This window comes from Oryx dammah, unplaced genomic scaffold, assembly GCF_014754425.2.
Source record: "Oryx dammah isolate SB20612 unplaced genomic scaffold, SCBI_Odam_1.1 HiC_scaffold_4, whole genome shotgun sequence".
Lineage (NCBI taxonomy): Eukaryota > Metazoa > Chordata > Mammalia > Artiodactyla > Bovidae > Oryx > Oryx dammah.
Genome location: NW_024070188.1, coordinates 76,570,610 through 76,592,923, shown reverse-complemented (window position 1 = coordinate 76,592,923; position 22,314 = coordinate 76,570,610). Strand labels below are relative to the sequence as shown.

The 22,314-nt window shown below is 42.5% G+C and overlaps 1 protein-coding gene across 1 annotated transcript; it reads left to right on the top strand.

Moving 5' to 3' along the window:
- Positions 1-7,119: 7,119 nt before the first annotated feature.
- Positions 7,120-18,083, top strand: FBXO5 (F-box protein 5). Its single transcript, XM_040238715.1, has 5 exons — positions 7,120-7,318; positions 13,078-13,795; positions 15,278-15,368; positions 16,516-16,698; positions 17,360-18,083. Exons 1-5 carry the CDS (start codon positions 7,216-7,218, stop codon positions 17,609-17,611), a joined length of 1,347 nt encoding a protein of 448 aa, XP_040094649.1. The 5' UTR covers positions 7,120-7,215; the 3' UTR covers positions 17,612-18,083.
- The last annotated feature ends 4,231 nt before the right edge of the window (positions 18,084-22,314 follow it).

Here is a 22,314-nt window from a genome sequence, read left to right as displayed (position 1 = left end):
GAAACTGTGGAAAATTCTGAAAGACATGGGAATACCAGACCACCTGAGAAACCTATCAGGAAGCAACAGCTAGACCTGGACATGGAACAACAGACTGGTTTCAAATAGGAAAAGGAGTACGTCAAGGCTGTATATTGTCACCCTGCTTATTTAACTTATACAGAGTACATCATGAGAGACGCTGGGCTGGAAGAAGCACAAGCTGCAATCAAGATTGCCGGGAGAAATGTCAATCACCTCAGATATGCAGATGACACCACCCTTATGGCAGAAAGTGAAGAGGAACTAAAAAGCCTCTTGGTGAAAGTGAAAGAGGAGAGTGAAAAAGTTGGCTTAGAGCTCAACATTCAGAAAACGAAGATCATGGCATCTGGTCTCATCACTTCATGGCAAATAGATGGGGAAACAGTGGAAACAGTATCAGACTTTATATTTTGGAGCTCCCAAATCACTGCAGATGGTGATTGCAGCCATGAAATTAAAAGACACTTACTCCTTGGAAGGAAAGTTATGACCAACCTAGATAGCATATTGAAAAGCAGAGATATTACTTTGCCAACAGAGGTCCGTCTAGTCAAGGCTGTGGTTTTTCTAGTGGTTGTGTATGGATGTGAGAGTTGCACTGTGAAGAAGGCTGAGCGCCGAAGAATTGATGCTTTTGAACTGTGGTGTTTGAGAGTCCCTTGGACTGCAAGGAGATCCACCCAGTCCATCCTAAAGGAGATCAACCCTGGGTGTTCATGGGAAGGACTGAAGCTGAGCTGAAACTCCAGTACTTTGGCCACCTCATGCGAAGAGTTGACTCACTGGAAAAGACCCTGATGCTGGGAGGGATTGGGGCAGGAGGAGAAGGGGACGACAGAGGATGAGATGGCTGGATGGCATCACCAACTCGATGGACATGAGTTTGAGTGAACTCCGGGAGTTGGTGATGGACAGGGAGGCCTGGCGTGCTGTGATTCATGGGATTGCAAGTAGTGGGACAGAACTGAGTGACTGAACTGAAACTATGGTTGAGGTAATGAAGGTAAAGGTGACCTCCTTGGAGGGCCCTGCATCAGGCCACCGCCGACCCAGGCCTCCGCTGGAGACTCCTGGACACACACGGGCAAGTCTGGGTCAGTCTCTTGTGGAGTCACTGCTCCTTTCTCCTGGGTCCTGGAGCGCACGAGGTTCTGTTTGTGCCCACCAAGAGTTTGTTCCCCAGACTGTGTAAGTTCTGGCGGCTCTACGGTGGGGTTAATGGCCACCTCCTCCAAGAGGGCTTATGCTATACCCAAGTCTGCTGCACCCAGATCCCCTGCACCTGCGGCAGTCCACTGCTGACCCATACCCCCACAGGAGACACTCGCAGTTCTGTCTCTGTGGGGTCTCTGGCTCCTGGTGCGTACAAGGTTTGTTTGAGCCCTCTGAGCATCTCTGGAGGGTATGGGGTTTGATTCTGAATATGATTTTGCCCCTCCTACCATCTTGCTGGTGCTTCTTCTTTGTTCTTGGACATGGGGTATCTCCTCAGAGCCGCTCCAGCACCGCACAGCCGCTGCTCCAGCGCCTACCATCTTGCTGGGGCTTCTCTGCTCCTCTTCCTCATAGGCAGTTATTGCTCACACCTAGTCTCTTACTAAACACCCTCATCTTCACAGATTCCATTCCAATCTTGTCCAAAATTACATCTCCTGGACTACTTGCATAGTCCCCTGCATCCTCTCTAATTCAGATCACACATACATAACCACCAGGTTCATCTTCCTAAAATGCAAGGTTCTGATCTTGTCATACCCTACAGTGCACAGCACAGCCTCCACAACAAAGAATTGTCATCTGTCTAAAATGTCAGTAGTGCTGAGGTTGACAAACCTTGTCCTGTACTCTTACCCTGGGATACAGAAGTCACTCCTCTATTGTATAATATAGTCACTCTATTCTATAAAAATTCCACTGTAACTAGATGTATTTGACTCATCTGGTGTTCACAACTATATTATGTACACCTTATCCTCTACCCCCTGTACTCATAACACTTTTATTCAAAGATTATTTACTGAGAATCTACATCTATTAGGTTGCAGGCCCAGATAGTAAGCAAAGGGGGCAGGCACCACATCTCAATTATTTCCAGACACCCCACATATACAATAAGAATTTGGTGAGAATAAAGACAGTTCTCTCTGCACTTCATTTTCCACCTGAAAACAACAATTCTGATACAGATTTGCAAAAAGAAAGAAGTACATACATCTGTTGACATCTAGTAAAATTCAGAAGGGCCCTGCCCGAACTTCCCACTAAGAATAAAACTAACAGGTGCTCATGAGGCTATTGAAAGTTAATTGTCAGTTAAGAATAATATTTCACCAAAACTGAAAAAGACTTATGTACCCCCAATGACTCCCCTGGTGGCTTAGATGGTAAAGAATCTGCCTGCAATGCAGGAGACCTGGGTTCAATCCCTGGGCTGGGAAGATCCCCTGGAGAATGGAATGGCACCCCACTCCAGTATTTCTGACTGGAGAATTTCATGGACAGAGGAGACTGGGCAGGCAGGTTATAGTCTATAGGGTCGCAAAGAGTCAGACACGACTGAGCAACTAACACTTTCACATTTTCACACCAATGTTCATTGCAGCACTATTTATAATAGCTAGGACATGGAAGCAACCTAGATGTCCATCAACAGATGCATGGTTATAAAGAAGGTATGGTACATATACACAATTCAATACTGCTCAACCATAAAAAGGAACACATTTGATTCAGTTCTAATGTGAGGCAGATCAACCTAGAGCCTATTATACAGAGTAAAGTAAGTCAGAAAGAGAAAAAAAATATTGTATATTAACGCATATATACAGGATCTAGAAAGATGGTACTGGTGAACCTATTTGCAAGGCAGCAATAGAGACGGAGACAGAGATTTATGGACAAGGGCTGAGGAGATTAAGGAGAGAGTGAGATGGAGACAGTAGCATGGAAGCATATACACTACCGTATATAAAATAGATAGCTTATGGAAATACACTGTATAACTCAGAGTGACTCAAACCAGGGCTCTGTAATAACCTAGAGGGGTGGGGAAGGGTGGGCGGGAGGTTCAAGAGGGAAGGGACATATGTACACCTATGACTAATTCATGCTGTATAGCAAAAATCAAACAAATTTTGTAAAGCAATCATCAATCAAAAATAAGTATAAAAAATAGCATTTCACTATAAAGCTCTAATAGTTAAAATCAATATTAATAAACCTAGAGAAAAAGACTATTCCAGCATGCAATAAAACATGCTTCAATCTTTATCTTACCTTACGTTACAATAGTAATTTTAATTTTCCCAATATCTTAGTCTTTTTCTGAAAATAAATTTAAAAATAACTGGAGAACCCCCTCCCTTCAAATTTCATATATATGTCCTCATCTAAAAATAAAGGAGGTGAATAAAAATCTCTAAGGTCAAATGGGAAGTGAAACTGGAGTGTTGTTCCGGGGGCTCTGAAGAGCTTCAGTACCATAGACCTTTATGTCTCAGTGCAAAAAGAATTCAGCAAGAGGCAAAGTGGTACATAACAAGTGATTTACTAGAATCACCTGGGCTTCCCAGGTGACTGAGATGGTAGTGTGGCAGTTCCAGGTTCAGTCCCTGGGTGGAGAAGATCCCCTACAGAAGGAAATGGCGGCCCACTCTAGTATTCTTTCCTGGAGAATTCCATGGACAAAGTAGCCCGGCGGGCTACAGACTATAGGGTTGAAAAGAATCAGGCACAACTGAGTGACTAAAACACACACACTAGAACAGGACGCTTGTGAGGTTAACAAGTGGGTGGGAAAGGGGGTGTCGCACCATGAACTTACTGGGCAACAGTTTCATAATCAAAGGAAGTGGGGAGAAGAGCTTCTGCGTCTTTCTTGAGTAGATTTCATGCTTCCATCATTAGTTCCTCCTCCAGGTTAAGCAGGGGAATTTTCTTGTCCTTACACGGTCACACGAGGTCCACAAATAATTGTTTTTATGTTTTATGTTTTTATGCAGAGAGCATGTCCTAGGGATCATTAACTTACTGAGCTCACTGTGCACGATGGGGGTGTCACACCTCCATTGTTTTATTGTCCTGGGGCATGTCATGAGCTTCTGTTACATGGTTTTGCTGCTAAGCAAACCTGCTTCCTTGAGTAATTATTCTTTCTTATTATTCTTTCGTGAGTAATTATTAATAATAATTTCTTGAGTAATTATTAATAATTTCTTGAGAAATTATTAACTTACAGGGGTCTCTCATATTGTTTACTTAAATCCCCTAGTTGGATTAACTATCATCACCTGTTTTGTCCCTTCACTTTGCCCCTGTCAAAAGCAACATGAAAATGTACATATAAACAATCAGGTCTCCCACAAATATTACTCCCCAGTGTAACACAGAGGAAAGTACATGCTCTATTCCCAAAGACTCAGGCTGGAATTTTTGCTTACTAGCTGTGTCATTCTTTGAGAATGAACTTACACTTTGAAGCACAATCAGAAAATGAAAATGCTAAGGTTATTGTGAGAATTAAAGACTAACATTTACCAAGTGTCTATCAGATCAAAAGGCTACCATAGTTTTAATACTCATTTAACAAATCACTCCCTTGCAAACATCCCTCAAACAGTTAACCACGATCTATAGGATCTGGCTTCTACTTGACCTCCGCTTCTACCTGACCTCCACTCCTACAGTCTTTTGCTCTGCTGGCTCTAGAATTCCCTCAAGTCCTGGAATAAGCCCTGCACCTTCGGCCTCCTTCCTCTGCTTATTATGCAGATCTTTCAATTGCCACCTCAACATTCCAAACTTTGTCCAAAGCCTCAGAAACCTTCCTGAGCACCCAAAGTCCTTAGCCATGCCCTTCCAGTCAGCCCATTCTCTACCCTCTTATGTTGTTTTATAGGGCTTCCCAGGTGGGCTAGTACTACAGAATCTGCCTGCCAATGCAGGAGATGTAAAAGGCGCTGGTTCGATACCTGGGTTGGGAAGATGTTTTATATTCTTATGTTGTTTTATATTCCTCTTTCATTCAATGAAACTGTCAACTGCCAATTTCTTTCCCATCAGAATGTCAACTCCCTGAAGGTCAGGACTTCTGTCTTTTCAACCATGTGTCTCCAGGACTTAGCACCAGGGCCAGGGTGGGGTGAGAGACAGGACCCAGGTGCAAAATTTAAAAGGACGCCAAAAATTTCAGCAACCAAGAAAAATACTAATTTTAGGCAACATTCTAAAAAATGAAAATAAACGCAGAAAACCATGATGAACTATAAAAAAGTTTACACAAAGAGAGGATCAACTCAGCATTTGCAGGATTCACCTTGATTCCCGCCCTGCTTCACAAAGGACTTGATAACAACTTAACTTAGCACTTGTGTGTTGCATGCTAAGTCTGACTTTACGACAACATGGACCATGGCCACCAGGAGTGGGTTGCCATTTCCTCCTGGGAGCGGAGCAGGGGGTGGGGCGGAATCTTCCCGATCCAGGGATCGAACCTCTTGTCTTCTGCATTTGCTTACCACACCGCCAACTATTAACTCTCCTGGAGGCTGCAGAAAGGCAAAAGTGGGAAAACTGCAAAAGACAGGAATTCGGACATTCGGGAGCTTACATCCTTTGGCTTCACTGTGTTCTGACCAAAATCGAAACTGGGGAATGCAATGTCACCACTTAAACGCACAGTTAAAACTTCAGCATGACACGTACGGTACAACTTGCTATAGAAGACCTAGCAATGAATACTTCCACCCTTTCCTCCATCATTAGAAAATCACGGCCAAGGGCCTTCAGACTCAGGGAGTCGGGTTTGGAACTCCTAGGACAGGATGTGGCATCCCACTCCAGTACTCTTGCCTGGAAAATCCCCATCGGCGGAGGAGCCTGGTAGGCTGCAGTCCATGGGGTCGCTGAGTCGGACACAACAGTGACTTCACTTTCACTTTTCACTTTCATGCATTGGAGAAGGAAATGGCAACCCACTCCAGTATTCTTGCCTGGAGAATCCCAGGGACGGGGGAGCCTGGTGGGCTGCAGTCTATGGGGTCGCACAGAATCGGACACGACTGAAGCGACTTATCAGGAGCAGGACAGGATGACTGATTCATTCATTCATTGATTCTGGAATAGGATTACAGTGTGTGCTTGGCACTTGAGAGGAAACCCAGGAGAGTACAGTAGATATATATTTAATAAGCTTAAACGTCCATGATTAAAGCAAGGTGGCTGAGGAACAATGATCGAAAATAAAAAAACAAACACGCTTACAAAAAAGAACAGACGGTCCCAGTCTCATCCCTTCAGCAAGGGCCCAAGGAGATTCACCTCAGTCGGGGTCTCCCGCCACTGAGGAGACAGGACCAGCTCCGCGCGCATGAGGGACGCGGCCCCACCCACCGCTCCCCAGGGCTCTCCGCCTCCCCCGCCTCCAGAGAGAAACGCGGGGGACCCCAGCGCGCAAGCGCCAACCCGCCAACTCCAAGGCGGCCGCCCACCACCAGCGCTTGCGCGAAAGCGCTGAACAGGGGGAGGGGCGAAACTAGAAGGCGAGAGGAGCGCGCCTAAATCCTAGAGAGGCGGGCTAAGCCGAGCTGGGGGGAGGGTTCATCTTCCGGAAAGTCTGCATTCTCGGACAGTCAGGAGTCGCCGCTCATCAAACTCCCGCTGGAAAGATGACCGGAGGAAGTCAGCCGTGCTCTGCACCCATCGGAGTTCCTCAGATACAAGCCGGAGCCGCCTTCAGGATGAAGTTAGGACCCGCCGGAGGCCGGTCCCTCAGATGGCAGAGGAGAGCGTGGCGGGAACGCGCGTGCGTGGTAGGAGCCCTCCACGTGCGGCCGCGCCGTGGCCTCCCCGCGCTCCGAGGCCCCGCCTCGGTCCCGCCCCCGGCCTCCGCATCTTTCCGGACGAGCGGAGCTGGCGAGGGAGGAAAGGGGCTGGGTCTGGTGGCTCGGCCCCGCCTCAGCAGCCTCCCATTGGGCGCGAGTGAGGGGACGCCCTCCCGCCGCCCTCCCATTGGGTCGCGCGTGCGAGCTGCGCGCCCCATTGGGCCGTGCGGATTTGGGCACCAAATTCAAAGATTTTAAAAGTACCAGCTGGCGCCTTTTGGAAGATAAGAGCTCTGAGAAGTTTGCTGCTCGCTCTCTTGTCGCGGCCGCAGCTCTCTCACCTGAGGCCGACCCCTCTCTTGCCCCTGGCATGAGTCGGCGGCCCTGCAGCTGCTGCCTACGGCCGCTCTCCGGTTCCTGCCGCGGCAGCTACGGCGCCCTGACAGCCGCCGGGCGCCCTTGCCCCTCGGACGGTGGGTGAGAGGAGAGGGAGCGAGCGGGGCGCCCCTTCCAGAAGGGGTGCCCGGCGGGGGAATGACGGTGGCTTGGTGGCGGGGGGTGGTGGGCAACGACCTGGATCCGACACCCTCCCGAGTCCAGCCGTGCGGCCCCTTGCTGGTCCTTGGGCGGGCGGGCAGCGGTTTCCCCGGGACCCAGAGGAAGAAGGCCGGGGGCAAGGCCGGAGAGGGGAAGCAGAGGTCCCGGGGCAGGATGGCTGGCGCGCCTGGGTCCAGCCGTGCCGGCGAGCCGGGGCGCCAGCCCCCCAAAGGTGCGGGTCGGGGCCTCCTCACCCTGGGCAGGGCTACCGACCTCCACCCCGCGAGCCCGGGCGCCAAATGCCCCCTGCCGCCCCTCCCCCACCCGGGAGCCTCGGCGCTGACAGGGCCCGCGAGCCAGCGGCCCTCGGAGTCCAGCCGGGTGCCCGACCCCTCACTTCAGCGCCCCTTCTCCACTCCTGCCCCGCACTCAGGTCGGAAGTCAGTCCTCCCAGGTTTTCGCCACCTCAGTCTTCCTGGCGGGCGCGGGAGATCGTGCTCGCTGCTATCTCCCGCCTCCGCCGGTCCGCGCCCTGAGGGCCACCCCTCCTACCCCTCGGGATTTCCAGGGTCTCCCCTTCCCCAATCCCCGCCAAATGAAGGGACCCTTCTTATCGGGCCAAGGCTCTGTTGGGGATGTCCAAACAAAAACGTTGAATTTCTCTTTTTTACCCCCTTGAACCCAGTGAGTGACTCAGTCTCAAGGCCTGGACTGAAATGGAAGGAGGGAAAAAGGCATTTTTAATGCAGAAACCCCGAATTTGTCCAAATGTAGCTGGTTTTGAAGAATTTGGGAAGAAGATCTGAGAAGTGAAGAATTAGTTTGGTGTTTTTTTTTCCTTGTGCTTCTGGGGACCCAATCTTTTATTCCAGCTCTTGGGTGGAATGGAATGCACCCAAATGAACGCTTACTTTTATCCTCTTTGTTGCTGTCTCTTAAAAAGACTCAGCTGCGTTCATTTTACTTTAGAAATTGTGAAAAATTTTAGAAGTTAACAACTTGATGGTATATATTTGGTAATCACTGAAAGACGCTCCTTTCTTTAGAAAAGGAATCTAGAAGACTCAAAAAATATTTTAACAGGTTAAGTCTGTGTCTAGAAATCCCTGACTCATAAAACCCTCTGAAATTCTGGAGATTGGTAGCTTTAAGAAGGGATTTTTTTGGTTGCTTAACTCCAGTTGTCTTTACTACCTTGCCCCTCACGAGAGTGTTTGCTGTCCCCTGGATTTTTTTCTATATTTGAAAATTTGAGAAAATGAAATTTTAAAAAATGTTGCATTCAAATATTTCTGAAATAGGCTTTTCTAAAATATTCTCTTGGGGGTTATGACTGATTTTTGCAGTTTATGGCAGCAGGTTTGAGGCTCTTTTAAAGAAATAGCCATGCCTCATTGATATTGGGCACATGCTGGTTATCTTGTAGGTACTGGAGGTTGTAGTGCTTAATTATTTAGCATTGGGATAGCTGTAAAGAGTTTTTAACTTTAAGCACTATAGTCTTTTTAACTATTATATTTTACTATGAAATGTTAAATCTACATTGGGAAGCTAAATAGACGTTAACTTTGTACAGTTAACTACCTAATACCACTTTTTCATGATTGGACTATTGAGTTGGTAAATAAGAGGTTTTAAAAATGCAGTGGTGAATCTTTACCAACTCCATGAGGTAGATATTATGGATATAGTATCTCCGTTTTAAAGAAATTGAAAGACCAGTTCAGTGTTCTAGATCACAAAATGGCAAAAGGCTGAGCAAGGACTTTCATTTGAAGTTGGATTTGATTCCTAGGGAAAAATATAATCTGAAATGCATAAGTCTGTGTAGAATGTATTTTGCCACTTTGAACATGTTCGTGATTTAAATATAAAGAATATGAAGGGTTTGGCTTACAAAAATAACACAGTGAAAATAGATTCTGTTTATTAAACTATATGTGATGGAAACTCTGCCATGCATTTAGTCCAGTTTGGTTTTCTTACCTGCATTTTATACATGAGGAAATAGCTTTAAGGGTTAACTTGCTCGGTTTTTTTCACCTGAGATGCTCATGATTTAAACCCAGGGTATTCACATCTAATACAGTGTATCACCAACCTCTGTTGACTTTACCCTTCTGAAAAGATCTCAGATCTGTTCAGTTATCCTTATTTGCCCTGCGGTCATCCTAGTCTTGGGTACCCAACTCTCTAGACTCCTGTGATAGGCATTTCCACCTAGCCTCCCTGCTTTCACTTGTATTGGATTAGCCAAGTTTGTTCAAATTTTTTCACAGGAGTTTTCAAGTTTTTCCACAGTGTCTTTTGAAAAAACCCAACGAACTTCTTGGCCAACCCTATACCTTCCTATTAATATAATCCAATATTTTCCACAGCTGGCAATCATTTATTTATTTGTGTGTTAGTTGCACAGCCATGTTCGACTCTTTGCAACCTCACAGACTGTATCCTGCCAGGCTCCTCTGTCCATGGGACCATGGGATTCTTCAGGGAAGAATACTGAAGTGGATTACCATTCCCTTCTCCAGAGGATCTTCTCGATCCAGGAATCGAACCCTGATCTCCTGCATTGCAGACAGATTCTTTACCGTTTGAGCTACAGGGAAATCCTAGTGTTAACCAGATGTCTCACTTAGAACCCCTCAGAGGCTCTTTATTACACGATGAATAAAAGCCAGTCTACTCTAAAAATCCAATAGCATTCTATACCTCTTCAACATTAATTTTCAATCCTTCTCCCCCTATCGGTTACCAAGTCACAGCCCTGCAGGCCTTCCTCTTCCTTGAAAGTTCAACACTTTTCCTTTCAGGGTCCACCTCTGTCTGGATTTTCACAAGGCTTTCAAGATATCAGGATTTCACCTTCAAAAGATCTGTGGCTAGTTTCTTTCCTTCTCAAGACTCTGTCACTAAGTAGGCATTGGGTAAATGAAGTGGCAGAGCTAAACTCTGTTGCTCATTTGCTCAGTTTTGTCCAGCTCTTTGCGACCCCATGGACTGCAGCATGCCAGTCTTCCCTGTCCTTCACTGTCTCTGGAGTTTGCTCAAATTCACGTCCACTGAATCAGTGATGCCATCCAACCATCTCATCCTCTGTCATCGCCTTTTGCCTTCAATCTTTCACAGCATCGGGGTCTTTTGAGTCTGCTGTTCACATGAGGTGGCCAAAGTATTGGAGCTTCAGCTTCAGTCCTTGTAATGAATATTCAAGGTTGATTTCCTTTAGGATTGACTCTTAACCCTCATCTTTCTGATTCAAGAGGTCTCTGAACCGTGAGATTTATATATATATACTTTTTTCATGATCCTTGTGACTCAGCTTGTAAAGAATCCACCTGCAATGCAGGAGACCTGTGTTTGATCCCTGGTTTGGGGAGATCCCCTGGAGAAGGGAAGGGCTACCACTCCAACATTCTGGCCTGGAGAAGTCCATGGGGTCACAGAGAGTCCGACATGACTGAGCATTGGCTGAGCGTCTGTCACTTCACATTCTACCTCAGAGTTTTGAGCACATGTTTGGAAATGTTGGAAATTGTTGACTTCTAAACAATTATAAAGTAGCTGAATCATTATTAGCTCTGAACTTAAGAAACTGTCCATACTCTGAGAACAATGTTGAATGAATGGGGTCTTTAGGATAGTCTTCTAGGAACTGAGTTGAAAAGGCAGCAGGGGAAGAATGCCTTTGAAAAGAATTGAGTTTTTGAAATATAGTTTCAGGCCTCTTCCCTTTAGGATTTCCCAGGTGGTGCTAGTGGTAAAGAGCCCACCTGCCATTGCAGGAGACACAAAAGACGGGGTTCTATCCCTGGGTCAGAGGAGATCCCCAGGAGAAGGGCATGGCAACCCACTCCAGTATTCTTGCCTGGAGAATTCCATGGACAGAGGAGTCCATAGGGTCACAAAGTGTGACACGATTGAACATGCCCATTCCCTTTAGGGAACTAAACAAAATAAAACGTGTCTTTGTTGGTGGCTTCTTTATCTTCAGATAACATGTGTGGTCTTAGCTAAATCATACTTAATTCCTTACTTGAGGCAAAAATAAAAATCTCAGAATTTACTCTTTTCTGAATACAAGGGAACAACTCAGAATAATTTCTTCTAGAGTTAGAGTTAACTGGGGGAATATTTATGTCCCTAAACTTTTAAACTTCGTTAGAAGAAAGTTTCTATCTACAAGGTGTCCTTTAGTGCTTAGTGGTTCTGTTCTAAGTAAAAACAGTAAATTCCGTATGAACAGATTACCAGTGTTTAGTACAGACTAAACATACTGACTGTACTTAGGTATATTTACTTATAGGGTAAATTGTTACCTACCTGTGATTGGTTTGCAGGAGGTATAGTATAGTAGATGGGGGAGTACATTAGAAGCACATACAATCCATATACTCTGCCTTAAAAAATGCTAAGCAGTTTTCTTAAACCCATCTACATATTCCTTCCCAGCCACCACTGCCTGCCAGAAATCCTAATCATCTTTTAAAACAGCAGTTCTTAACTGAGAATGGGGGAGATTTTGCCCCTGCTAACTTCCCCCACTCCAGTATTCTTGCCTGGAGAATCCCATGGACAAAGGAGCCTGGTGGTCTACAGTCCATGGGGTCGCAAAGAGTCGGACACGACTGAGTGACTAACACACACACACACACCTTTCCCCTACTCCCAACATTTGGCAATAAATGGTTGCTGGAGACATTTTTTTATTGTCCTGCTGGAGGAATAGCGGCTGCTAATGGCATCAGATAGCTAAAAGTTGCTAAACATCCTGCAACAGACAGGACAACCCCCAGCAAAATTATCCTGCCCCAGAAGTCACTAGTGTGGTTAATTTGTGCATGTGTGCTTAGCCGCTTAGGCGGATTCTAAACACTACCATGGTACCCCTGGGAAACCCCTAGTGGTTAATTTACAAATGATTAAATTTATTGGCTCTTTAGTCCTTTCTCTAAACTTAGTATAGATTTTGTGATTATTATATAAGACTTATAATTGTTGTTTAGTTGCTAAGTTTTTTCCAGCTCTTTGCGATCCCATGGATTATAGCACACCAGGCTCCCCTGTTCTTAGGTATTCCCAGAGTTTGCTCAAATTCTTATCCATTGAGTTGGTGATGCTATGTAACCATCTCATCCTCTGCCGCCCCCTTCTCCTTTTGCCTTCAATCTTTCCCAGCATCAGGGTCTTTTCCAGTGAGTCAGTTATAATAATTACTAACATTGAAATATATAAGCTTTTTGCAACTTTTATCAAAACTCTTTTGACCGTTATACATGCTGTCTTCCGTTATCTTAACCAACCATATTTCTAGAATTATTTGATTTCTCTAAGGATGTCTCTTACCTCAGGCCCCACTCTTGATGCATCATATTTCTTTCTTCTATACGCACAGACTATTTGTTAAATATTTGTCACTATTTTCTACTCAGATATGACTCTAAAAGTCAGATGGTATAGTTACACCAGATTTAAAAGCAGACTATAGTGAAGTACTCCCTCAAGAATAAGATATATGTACTTATTAGATTTTAGTAATACTTTCTCACATTATACTTGGATAATTTCATAGTTAATTTCATGGAAAGTACACAGTTCTGAAAGAATGCAAAGTGATTAAATCTGTATCCCAAAGTTAAAGTAGTGATATATGGAAATTTTTGCCATGGGGCATAATGTTATGTTCTTTTTGTAGGTTCTAAAGAAGCAAGTTCCACACTCTGTGTCACAATGAAGTGTGATTTTAACTATAACCATGTTCATTCTGGAAATAAACCAGTCAAGCCTGATGACTGTAGAAGACAAGGTTCCTGCACTACTGCGTATTTGGAAGGCTCTTCTAAAGACTGCATAAAAGATTATGAAAGGTTATCGGATGTTGGGTCCCCGGCTGTGAGCCCCAGGATTGTAGAACCTGAAACTGAAGGCAAGCCGTTGCATAACAAGGAAAATCAACGCATACAACAAACACTTGATAGTTCCAATGACATACAAGAACTAGAGACCAGCGGATGTTATGAGGACAGTGGCTACTCTTCATTTTCCCAACAAAGTGGCCTCAGTGAACATGAAGACAGTAGCCTTGCCCTGGTGGAAAGTTTCAGTGACAGTCCACAATGCTGCCTGCTACGGACACAAAGCCCAGACCGATATCCCAACAAAAACTTGCTGCCAGCTCTTCATTTTGAAAAAGTGGTTTGTTCAACGTTAAAAAAAAATTGTAAACGAAATGCTAAAATAGATTGGGAGAAGCTGAAGGAATTTATATCCAGTGGAAATTTTAGACTACAAAATATAATTGGTAGGAAAATGGGCCTCGAATGTGTGGATATTCTCAGTGAACTCTTTCGAAGAGGACTCAAACATCTCTTAGCAAATATTTTAACACAACTCAGTGAGATGGACTTAATCAAGTAAGTATTGTTGCTCTGAGTATATGTATTAGTATAATCCATGAACATTTTTGTTAGATAGCTCAGCACTACCAGCTCGTACAATGATAGTGTAGTCTTGCACTGTAGTTTTAATTGAAGTGGTGAAAGTATGCTTTTAATCCGGTTACTTCAAATTTCATATTATGCTAGTGAAAGCTATTTCTGTTAGGTTGGGATCTTTGTTTCTTTTGGTTCTGAAGTTGTTCATATCTAAGCTACATCTTCTGGTCATAACTATAAAAACAACAGCCTAGGGGTCTGCTGTACAGGTCCAATGGGAATTTGATTTTTGTGACACATGAAAGTATGAAGTAATTATTTCTGTTCTTTTTAGACCATTTTCAAGTTTAAAAGTGATAAAAATGCAGAAACATGCAAATGGGTCTGATTATGACTACTTCTTAGAAACCTTTTACTAACTGCCCTTTCTTCCCTATCCAACCAGAGAAAACCTTTTAGGATGAGATAGCAGAGAATTAGGTCTTCCCTATTGGCTCAGTGGTAAAGAATCCACCTGCCAATGCAGAAGACTTGGGTTTAGTCCCTGGGTCGGGAAGATTTGGAGAAGGAAATGGCAACCCACTCCAGTATTCTTTTTTTTTTTAATTTATTTATTTTAATTGGAGGCTAATTACAGTATTGTGGTTTTTGCCATACATTGACATGAATCAGCCATGGGTATACACTTGTCCCCCATCCTGAACCCCCCTCCCATCCCACTCCAGTATTTTGAACTGGGAAATCCCATGGACAGAGGAACCTGGCAGGTTGTAGTCCATGGGATCACAAGAGTTGACACAACTTAGCAACTAAACAACAATTGAGGATTTAAATGATTATCCAGAGTATTGGATTAGATTGCCTCCAACTTGGTTCATTTTTGGCTTTTTGAAAAAATTTTAGAGGTACTGTTTGTTACTTTACACTGGTCCATGAAATATAACTGAACCAAAACAGGCACAAGTATTGATTTTTATTATTGGCTAGCTTCTTGAGGGATAATCAACATCACAACATTTTTGTTAACAAAATGGATTTTTTAAGTTGATTTCTACTAGTAGCAATGTGTTGAATGTTTGAAATTTGTCTAATGTTAATAAATAGCCATATACACAATGGGGTTTCCAATTTGATATTTGTGGATATTGTGAAAAAATGAAGTGTTGGGGTTCCTAAGCCTAGATCTACTTAGAATTTCTTGATGGTGAACTTTTTAAAAGGTGGGGTGTGTGGGGAGGGACTCGAGCCCTGGCCCCCATTTTAGACCAATTAAACCCAAGTGACTAGGCATGGGCCATCCTTAAATCTTAAGTGCATGCCACAGGCATTTCTAAGTATAGTCAGGTTTGCGAAGCACTGCTAATAGAAATTTCTTTTTTGCACTGGCTGCGTTTCTGTAATATATTCATCTTAGCCTTCATGGTGCTTAATTGTTCCCTTTATAATCATTTACTTTTCCAGTATGTCTAAAGTGAGCACAACTTGGAAGAAAATTCTGGAAGATGACAAGTTGGCATTGCAATTGTACAATAAAGCAATACAAAGAATTACTGTAAGTCTTTGCAGTTTTAATTTTAAGATATAAACAGCTAGTGCTCTCTACCTTTGAAATGGGAGAGGGAAATAGTAAAGATAACAGATGATCTGGAAATCCTTTACATTCATAACTCATTAAAAGAAAATTCAAAGATAAAATGGCTGGGATTTTATCTGTTACACAGTAGTAAAATTATCTACATATAGAAGATTTTTAGTATAGGAAGGGAATTCATTCACTTTGCAAAATACTTAGTAACTTTGGAGATGTTTCTGAGAATAAAGATCAACACACGATTAAAATTTCAGACTTAGGAGTTGGCAGACTAAGGTCAAGTGTTGCTTAAATTCTCCAGGTTCAGTTTCTTTATCCATAAGCTGGTGTTAATGAAAAATTTTCTACCTCAATAGATTGTTTTGAATCCCTTCATAGCACTGATGTGACACTTGAACGTGACTATTGCCATCTACTGGTGGGTGGGAAGAATGACCTTTGTTCTGGTGGTGGTGCTGCTGCTGCTGCTAAGTCACTTCAGTCGTGTCCAACTCTGTGCGACCCCATAGACGGCAGCCCACCAGGCTCCCCCGTCCCTGGGATTCTCCAGGCAAGAACACTGGAGTGGGTTGCCATTTCCTTCTCGAGTGCATGAAAGTGAAAAATGAAAGTGAAGTTGCTCAGTCGTGCCTGACTCTTCGCAACCCCATGGACTGCAGCCTAGCAGGCTCCTCCGCCCATGGGATTTTTCAGGCAAGAGTACTGGAGTGGGTTGCCATTGTCTTCTCCGTAGTGCTTTATAAATCATGTATTAAATGCTGGGTACTAAGCATGTAGGCCTGGTGTGCTATGATTCATGGGGTCGCAGAGATTCATGGGGTCGCAGAGAGTCGGACATGACTGAGCGACTAAACTGAACTGAAGCATGTAAAGTTGCTTTCTCACCGTTTCTGATTCATAGTTTCTCTCAGTAACTTAGTTGTTAGGCTTTAAATGTTTGAATAGTTGTGGGTGGCTGTGCTTAAGCACATGCAGGTAAATTGAATACAGGAATAAATCCTTTATATTCTCATTTGGCCTTTTTTACATGTACAAACGTAATAAAAATTGATTATTGAGAATATAGAAGGATATTTTTTAATCCTATTCAAACTTTTTTTTTAATTAGGAAAAAAACATTAAGTTTTCACCACACGCTTCGACCAGAGAGTATGTTTTATTCAGAACCCCTTTAGCATCTGTGCAAAAATCAGCAACCCAGACTCTCCCCAAAAAAGATGCTCGAACTAAGTTACCTGATCCAGGTGATCAGAAAGGTTCTACTTACAGTCGACACAGTGAATTCTCTGAGGTAATTTTTTGTTTATCAATAAATTGGAAACATGAGGTATTTATTGTTAAAAGGATTTACAGTAAGAAAACTGTTGATACTCAAGTAATCAAATTAGGAAGGTACACAGAGAGGTCTTTCTGTGCCAAAAATAATAGATATTTGGCATTGTTTATGACAGTTCAGTGGTGTTGAGCTCTAATTTAGAAACACTTAAGAAAATAAGGAGAAACCTTGAAGTTTCTTCTAAAACTTAAATACTACATTTCACAATTATTGCCTTTGATAACTGAGGAAGAGAGCTAAGCAAAAAGTCAATTTTATCAGGCACTACATAGACAGGGAAACATGGTAACCTTCATAGCTACATAAAGGTAAATGCCATATAATGTGAAAGGTTTTTTAAAGAAAAACTAGAGCTAGAGGTAAAAGAGCAACCAACTCCTGATTTCACAGAAAAGGTGGCACTGATGTGGGAGTAGCATTTATGAATAAGAGCATATTTGTAGCATTAAGCAACAACCACTGGATCAGTTGACAGTCTGTTCCCTCATTGAGCAGTCCTGAAAGGCAGGAGTTGTGTTGGTGCTTTATACATGTATTGGGGAAGTGCCCTTGTTTTGACTAGCTAAATTACATTCAGTTCTTAGTAAAATATATGTATGGATTTTCTTCTTTCTAGGTCGCCAAAACTTTGAAAAAGAATGAAAGCCTTAAAGCCTGTATTCGCTGTAATTCACCTGCAAAATATGATTGCTATTTACAACGGGCAACCTGTAAACGAGAAAGCTGTGGATTTGATTATTGTACAAAGTGTTTGTGTACTTATCATACCACTGAAGACTGTTCAAATGGCAAGCCCCTAAAAGCCAGTTATAAAATGGGTCCTTTGCCTGGTACGAAGAAAAGCAAGAAGAATTTACGACGATTATGATTGCTTATTGCATCAATTGAGATTGATCATGAAGGCTAGTTAGAAAAGTGTTAGGTTTTAATTTAAAAAAAATAAAAAATGTATTGTGATGTTCAGTTTTATGTTGAAATCAGTGTAATACATGGGATTTTTCCCCTCAGTGAAAAAAGAGGGTACACAACTTCTTAAAATATTTTACAATTTAATAGTGAAAAAATTTAAAATTCTCAGTGTAAATCAGAAAATATAAATATTTTAAGAAAAAGGGAAATTATGATTGTGATTCAGAGGTAAAATAAAAAATTCATTTCATTTTATGGTAAAGGAAGACCATGTCATTTTACCTAGACAGTCTTAAAAGTAAATCTTCTTTACCATCTATTAACAGGTTATTTTATTTGCTTTACTGAATTAATAATATTATCAGCTTCTGGTGTCTCCATGTAAATGTTTTGTCACCTTTGTTTTACCTCTTTTTTAGAGTGTATTTCCCCAAAAAGTATCCTTTGTGAAGTTTTGCTTGTTTTCCTTATTTGTAAAGTTTGTATGTTTTAATATTTTGTACATATGTAAATATTTCTGTGTTTTTTTTATGTCAGTAAGAAAATAAATGCCTTTTGTGTATATATATGTAAGTAATTTTTTTCCTATTATGAATAAAATTGTTACAAGCTTGATAAATAATATGAGTCTTTTATGTAGGTAAACATTTAAATCTTGGAAACAGCTGAAGAAGCTGTAGGAGACTGACATGTGGAAAGGCATTGAGTGGGTCTTTGTCTCCTTATTGGGAACCTTGTGGGATTGTTGTTCGGTCACCAAAGTGAAAGTGAAGTTGCTCAGTCGTGGCCGACTCTTTGCAACCTCATGGACGGTAGCCTACCAGGCTCCTCTGTCCGTGGGATTTTCCAGGCAAGAGTTCTGGAGTGGTTTGCCATTTCCTTCTCCAGGGAATCTTCCCATCCCAGGGGTTGAACCCAGGTGTCCTGCACTGTAGGCAGATGCTTTACTCTGAGCCACCAGGGAAGATCATCTAATCAGTCACTAAGTCCTGTCCAACTCTGCAACCCCATGAACTGCAGCACGCAAGGATCCTTTGACCTCTACTGTCTCCTGGAGTTTACTCAAACTTGTAGAATTATATATTCTAATTTCAATTTTCTTGCCACCCAGTATCTTAGTGGAGTTGGGTCTTGAAATAAGCATTTAAGGTTGGATCAAAGCAAGATCATAAAACACTTTGGGAAATCCTGGTGTATTAATTCACTCATTACTTTTTCACTCTCTTCACTTTCAAGAGGCTCTTTAGTTTGTTTTCTTTCTGCCATAAGAATGATGTCATCTGTACATCTGAGGTTATTGATATTTCTCCCTGAAATCTTGATTCCAGCTTGTGCTTCATGCAGCCTGGCATTTCTTATGATGTACTCTGCAGAGAAGTTAAATAAGCAGGGTAACAATAGGTAGCCTTGACATACTCCCTTACCAATTTGGAACCAGTCCATTGTTCCATGTCCAGTTCTAATTGTTCTTGACCTGCATACAGGTTTCACAGGAGGCAGGTCTAGTGGTTTTCCCTAATTGAAGTCTGAATTTTGCAATAAGAAACTCATGATCTGAGCCATAGTCAGCTCCAGCTATTATTTTTGCAGAGTGTATAGAGCTCCACCTGCTGCAAAGAATGTAATTTGATATTGACTATCTGGTGATGTCCATGTTTAGTTTGTCTTGTCCGGAAGAGGGTGGTGTTTGCTATAACCAGTGTTTTTGATTCAGATTACCTTGATTCATCTCAATCAATGGGCTTCTCAGAGGCTTAAGGGCTTTGCCCTTGATCTCAGCAGAAAACCAAGATAGAGAATTTATCTTAAGTGGATTATCTTAAATGGGTGTGTCTTTCTAATGGAATAAAATCTCCAATGAAATTTACAATGATTTTCTTAAAGGAGCTTTGTAAAATCAACAAACAAAAGCATTAAAGTATGTAATTTGACATACACATGCATGAAGCCATCACTTGCCAGATGAAGGTAATGAATATTACCATCTTTTCCTGCCCATTTGTAATCCCTCCTGTTAGTCCCCAGGCAATCACTGATCTGTCACTGTAGATTACTTTGCCTTTTCTAGAATTTCTTATAAATGAAGTCACTTTGTACTATGTGACTACTTTCAATGAATATTACTTTGAGTTTCATCCATTTTGTGTGCACAGTAATTCATCCTTTCTCTTAATAAGAAATATACTGTCAGATATGCCAGTTTGTTTATATGTATGTTGGTGCCTCAGATGGTAAAGCATCTATCTACAATGCAGGAGACCTGGGTTCGATCCCTGGGTTGGAAAGATCCCCTTGAGAAGGAAAGGGCAATCCACTCCAGTACTATTGCCTGGAAAATCCCATGGACAGAGGAGCTTGGTAGGCTCCAGTCCATGGGGTCGCAAAGAGTTGGACATGACTGAGTGACTTCACTTTCCTTTCCTTTCACCCTGGTAGTTGGATGTTTCGATTTTTCACCCATTTTTTTGCTACCAGAAATTAAGGTGTTATAATCATTTATATACAAGTCTTTGCAAGTTGTATTTTTAACTTCTCTTGGCAAATATCTAGAGGGGCTTCCCTGGTAGCTCAGCTGGTAAAGAATCTGGCTGCAGTGCAGGAGACCCCGGTTCAATTCCTGGGTCGGGAAGATCCACTGGAGAAGGGATAGGCTACCCACCCCAGTATGCTTGTGCTTCCCTTGGGGCTTACCTGGTAAAGAATCCACCTGCAGTGCAGGAGACCTGGGTTTGATCCCTGGGTTGGGAAGATTCCCTGGAGAAGGGAAAGCTACTCCAGGCCAGTATTCTGGCCTGGCCTGGAGAATTCCATGGACGGTATATAGTCCACGGGGTCACAAAGAGTTGGACACAACCGAGCAACTCTCACTTTTGCTTTCCAATATCTAGTAGTAGAATGTTTGGGCTATATAATTATATGTTTAACTTTTTAAAGAAAATACCAAAATGTTTCCAAAGTGACTACCCTTTTATTTATTTTCGGCTGCATTGGATCTTCGTTTCTGTGCTTGTTCTTTCTCTCGCGGTGAGCAGAGGCTGCCCTTTCTTTGCGGTGCACAGATCTCATTTCAGTGATTTGTCTTGTTGCAGAGCAGCATCTCTGTGGTGCACAGGCTCAGCAGTTGTGGCTCATGCACTTAGTTGCCCCTCAGCATGTGGAATCTTCCCTGATCAGGAACCAAACTTGTCCCCTGCATTGGCTGGTGAATTCTTAACCATTGGGCCACCAGGGAAGTCAGTGAGTACTGTTTCACATTCTCACAAGGAGTGTCCGAGAGTCCCATTTACTTCATGTGCTCATCAGCACATGGTATAGTCTGTTTTAATTTTAGCTTTTGAATGTGTTTGTAGCAGTATCTTACTGTGGTTTTAATTTACATCTCCCTGATGATGTTTGCCATTGTTATTTGCCATTGTACATTTTCTCTGGTCAAGTGTCTATCAAATCATTTGTGTGTTATTATTGCTATTTGAGAGTATACAATCGGTACAAGTGTTTTATCAGAGTTTGTCTTGTCTTTCATTTTCCTAGTGTCTTTGGAAAAGTTTTTATTTTTGATCATATATAAATTATTAACATTTGTCTTTAACACATCATGCTTTGAGTGTTACATCTCAGAACTTTGCCTAACCTCAAAACACTGACATAAATCAGAGCAGGATTCTCTATGAACCATCTCCCAGAGTAATGGAAATAAAAGCAAAAATAAACAAATGGGACCTAATTAAACTTAAAAGCTTTTGCACAATGAAGGAAACTATAAGCAAGGTGAAAAGACAGCCTCCAGAATGGGAGAAAATAATAGCAAACAAAGCAACTGAGAATTAATCTCAAAAATATACAAGCAGCTCAAGTAGCTCAATACCAGAAAAACAGCCCAATCAAAAAATGGGCCAAAGAACTAAACAGACATTTCTCCAAAGAAGACATACAAATGGCTAACAAACACATGAAAAGATGCTCAACATCACTATCACAGAACTGCAAATCAAAACCACAATGAGGTATCATCTCATGCCAGTCAGAATGGCAGCTATCAAAAAGTCTACAAACAATAAATGCTGGAGAGGGTGTGGAGAAAAGGGAACCCTCTTACACTGCTGGTGGGAATGTAAACTAGCACAGCCACTCTGGAGAACAGTGTGGAGATTCCTCACTGCCATATGACCCAGCAATCCCACTGCTGGGCATACATACCAAGGGAACCAAAATTGAAAGAGATGTGTACCCCAGTGTTCATCACAGCACTGTTTACAATAGCTAGGACATGGAAGCAAGCTAGATGTCCATCAGCAGACGAATGGATAAGATAGTTGTGGTACATATACACAATGGAATATTACTCAACTATTAAAAAGAATACATTTGAATCAGTTCTTATGAGGTGGATGAAACTGGAGTCTATTATACAGAGTGAAGTAAGCCAGAAAGAAAAATACCAATACGGTATTCTAACACATACATATGAAATTTAGAAAGATGGTAACAATGATTCTACAAGCGAGACAGCAAAAGAGACACAGAGATAAAGAACAGACTTTTGCACTCTGGGAGAAGGCAAGGGTGGGATGATTTGAGAGAATACCATTAAAACATGTATATTATCATATGTGAAATAGATAGCCAGTCCAGGTTCGATGCATGAGACAGGCCGCTCAGGGC

Bases quoted from the DNA above. Each gene is read 5' to 3' on its own strand.
- FBXO5 (XM_040238715.1), top strand. From the start codon at position 7,216: ATGAGTCGGCGGCCCTGCAGCTGCTGCCTACGGCCGCTCTCCGGTTCC. The intron at 7,319-13,077 runs GTGGGTGAGAGG...TTCTTTTTGTAG, and splicing joins GCGCCCTTGCCCCTCGGACG to GTTCTAAAGAAGCAAGTTCC. The intron at 16,699-17,359 runs GTAATTTTTTGT...TCTTCTTTCTAG, and splicing joins GACACAGTGAATTCTCTGAG to GTCGCCAAAACTTTGAAAAA.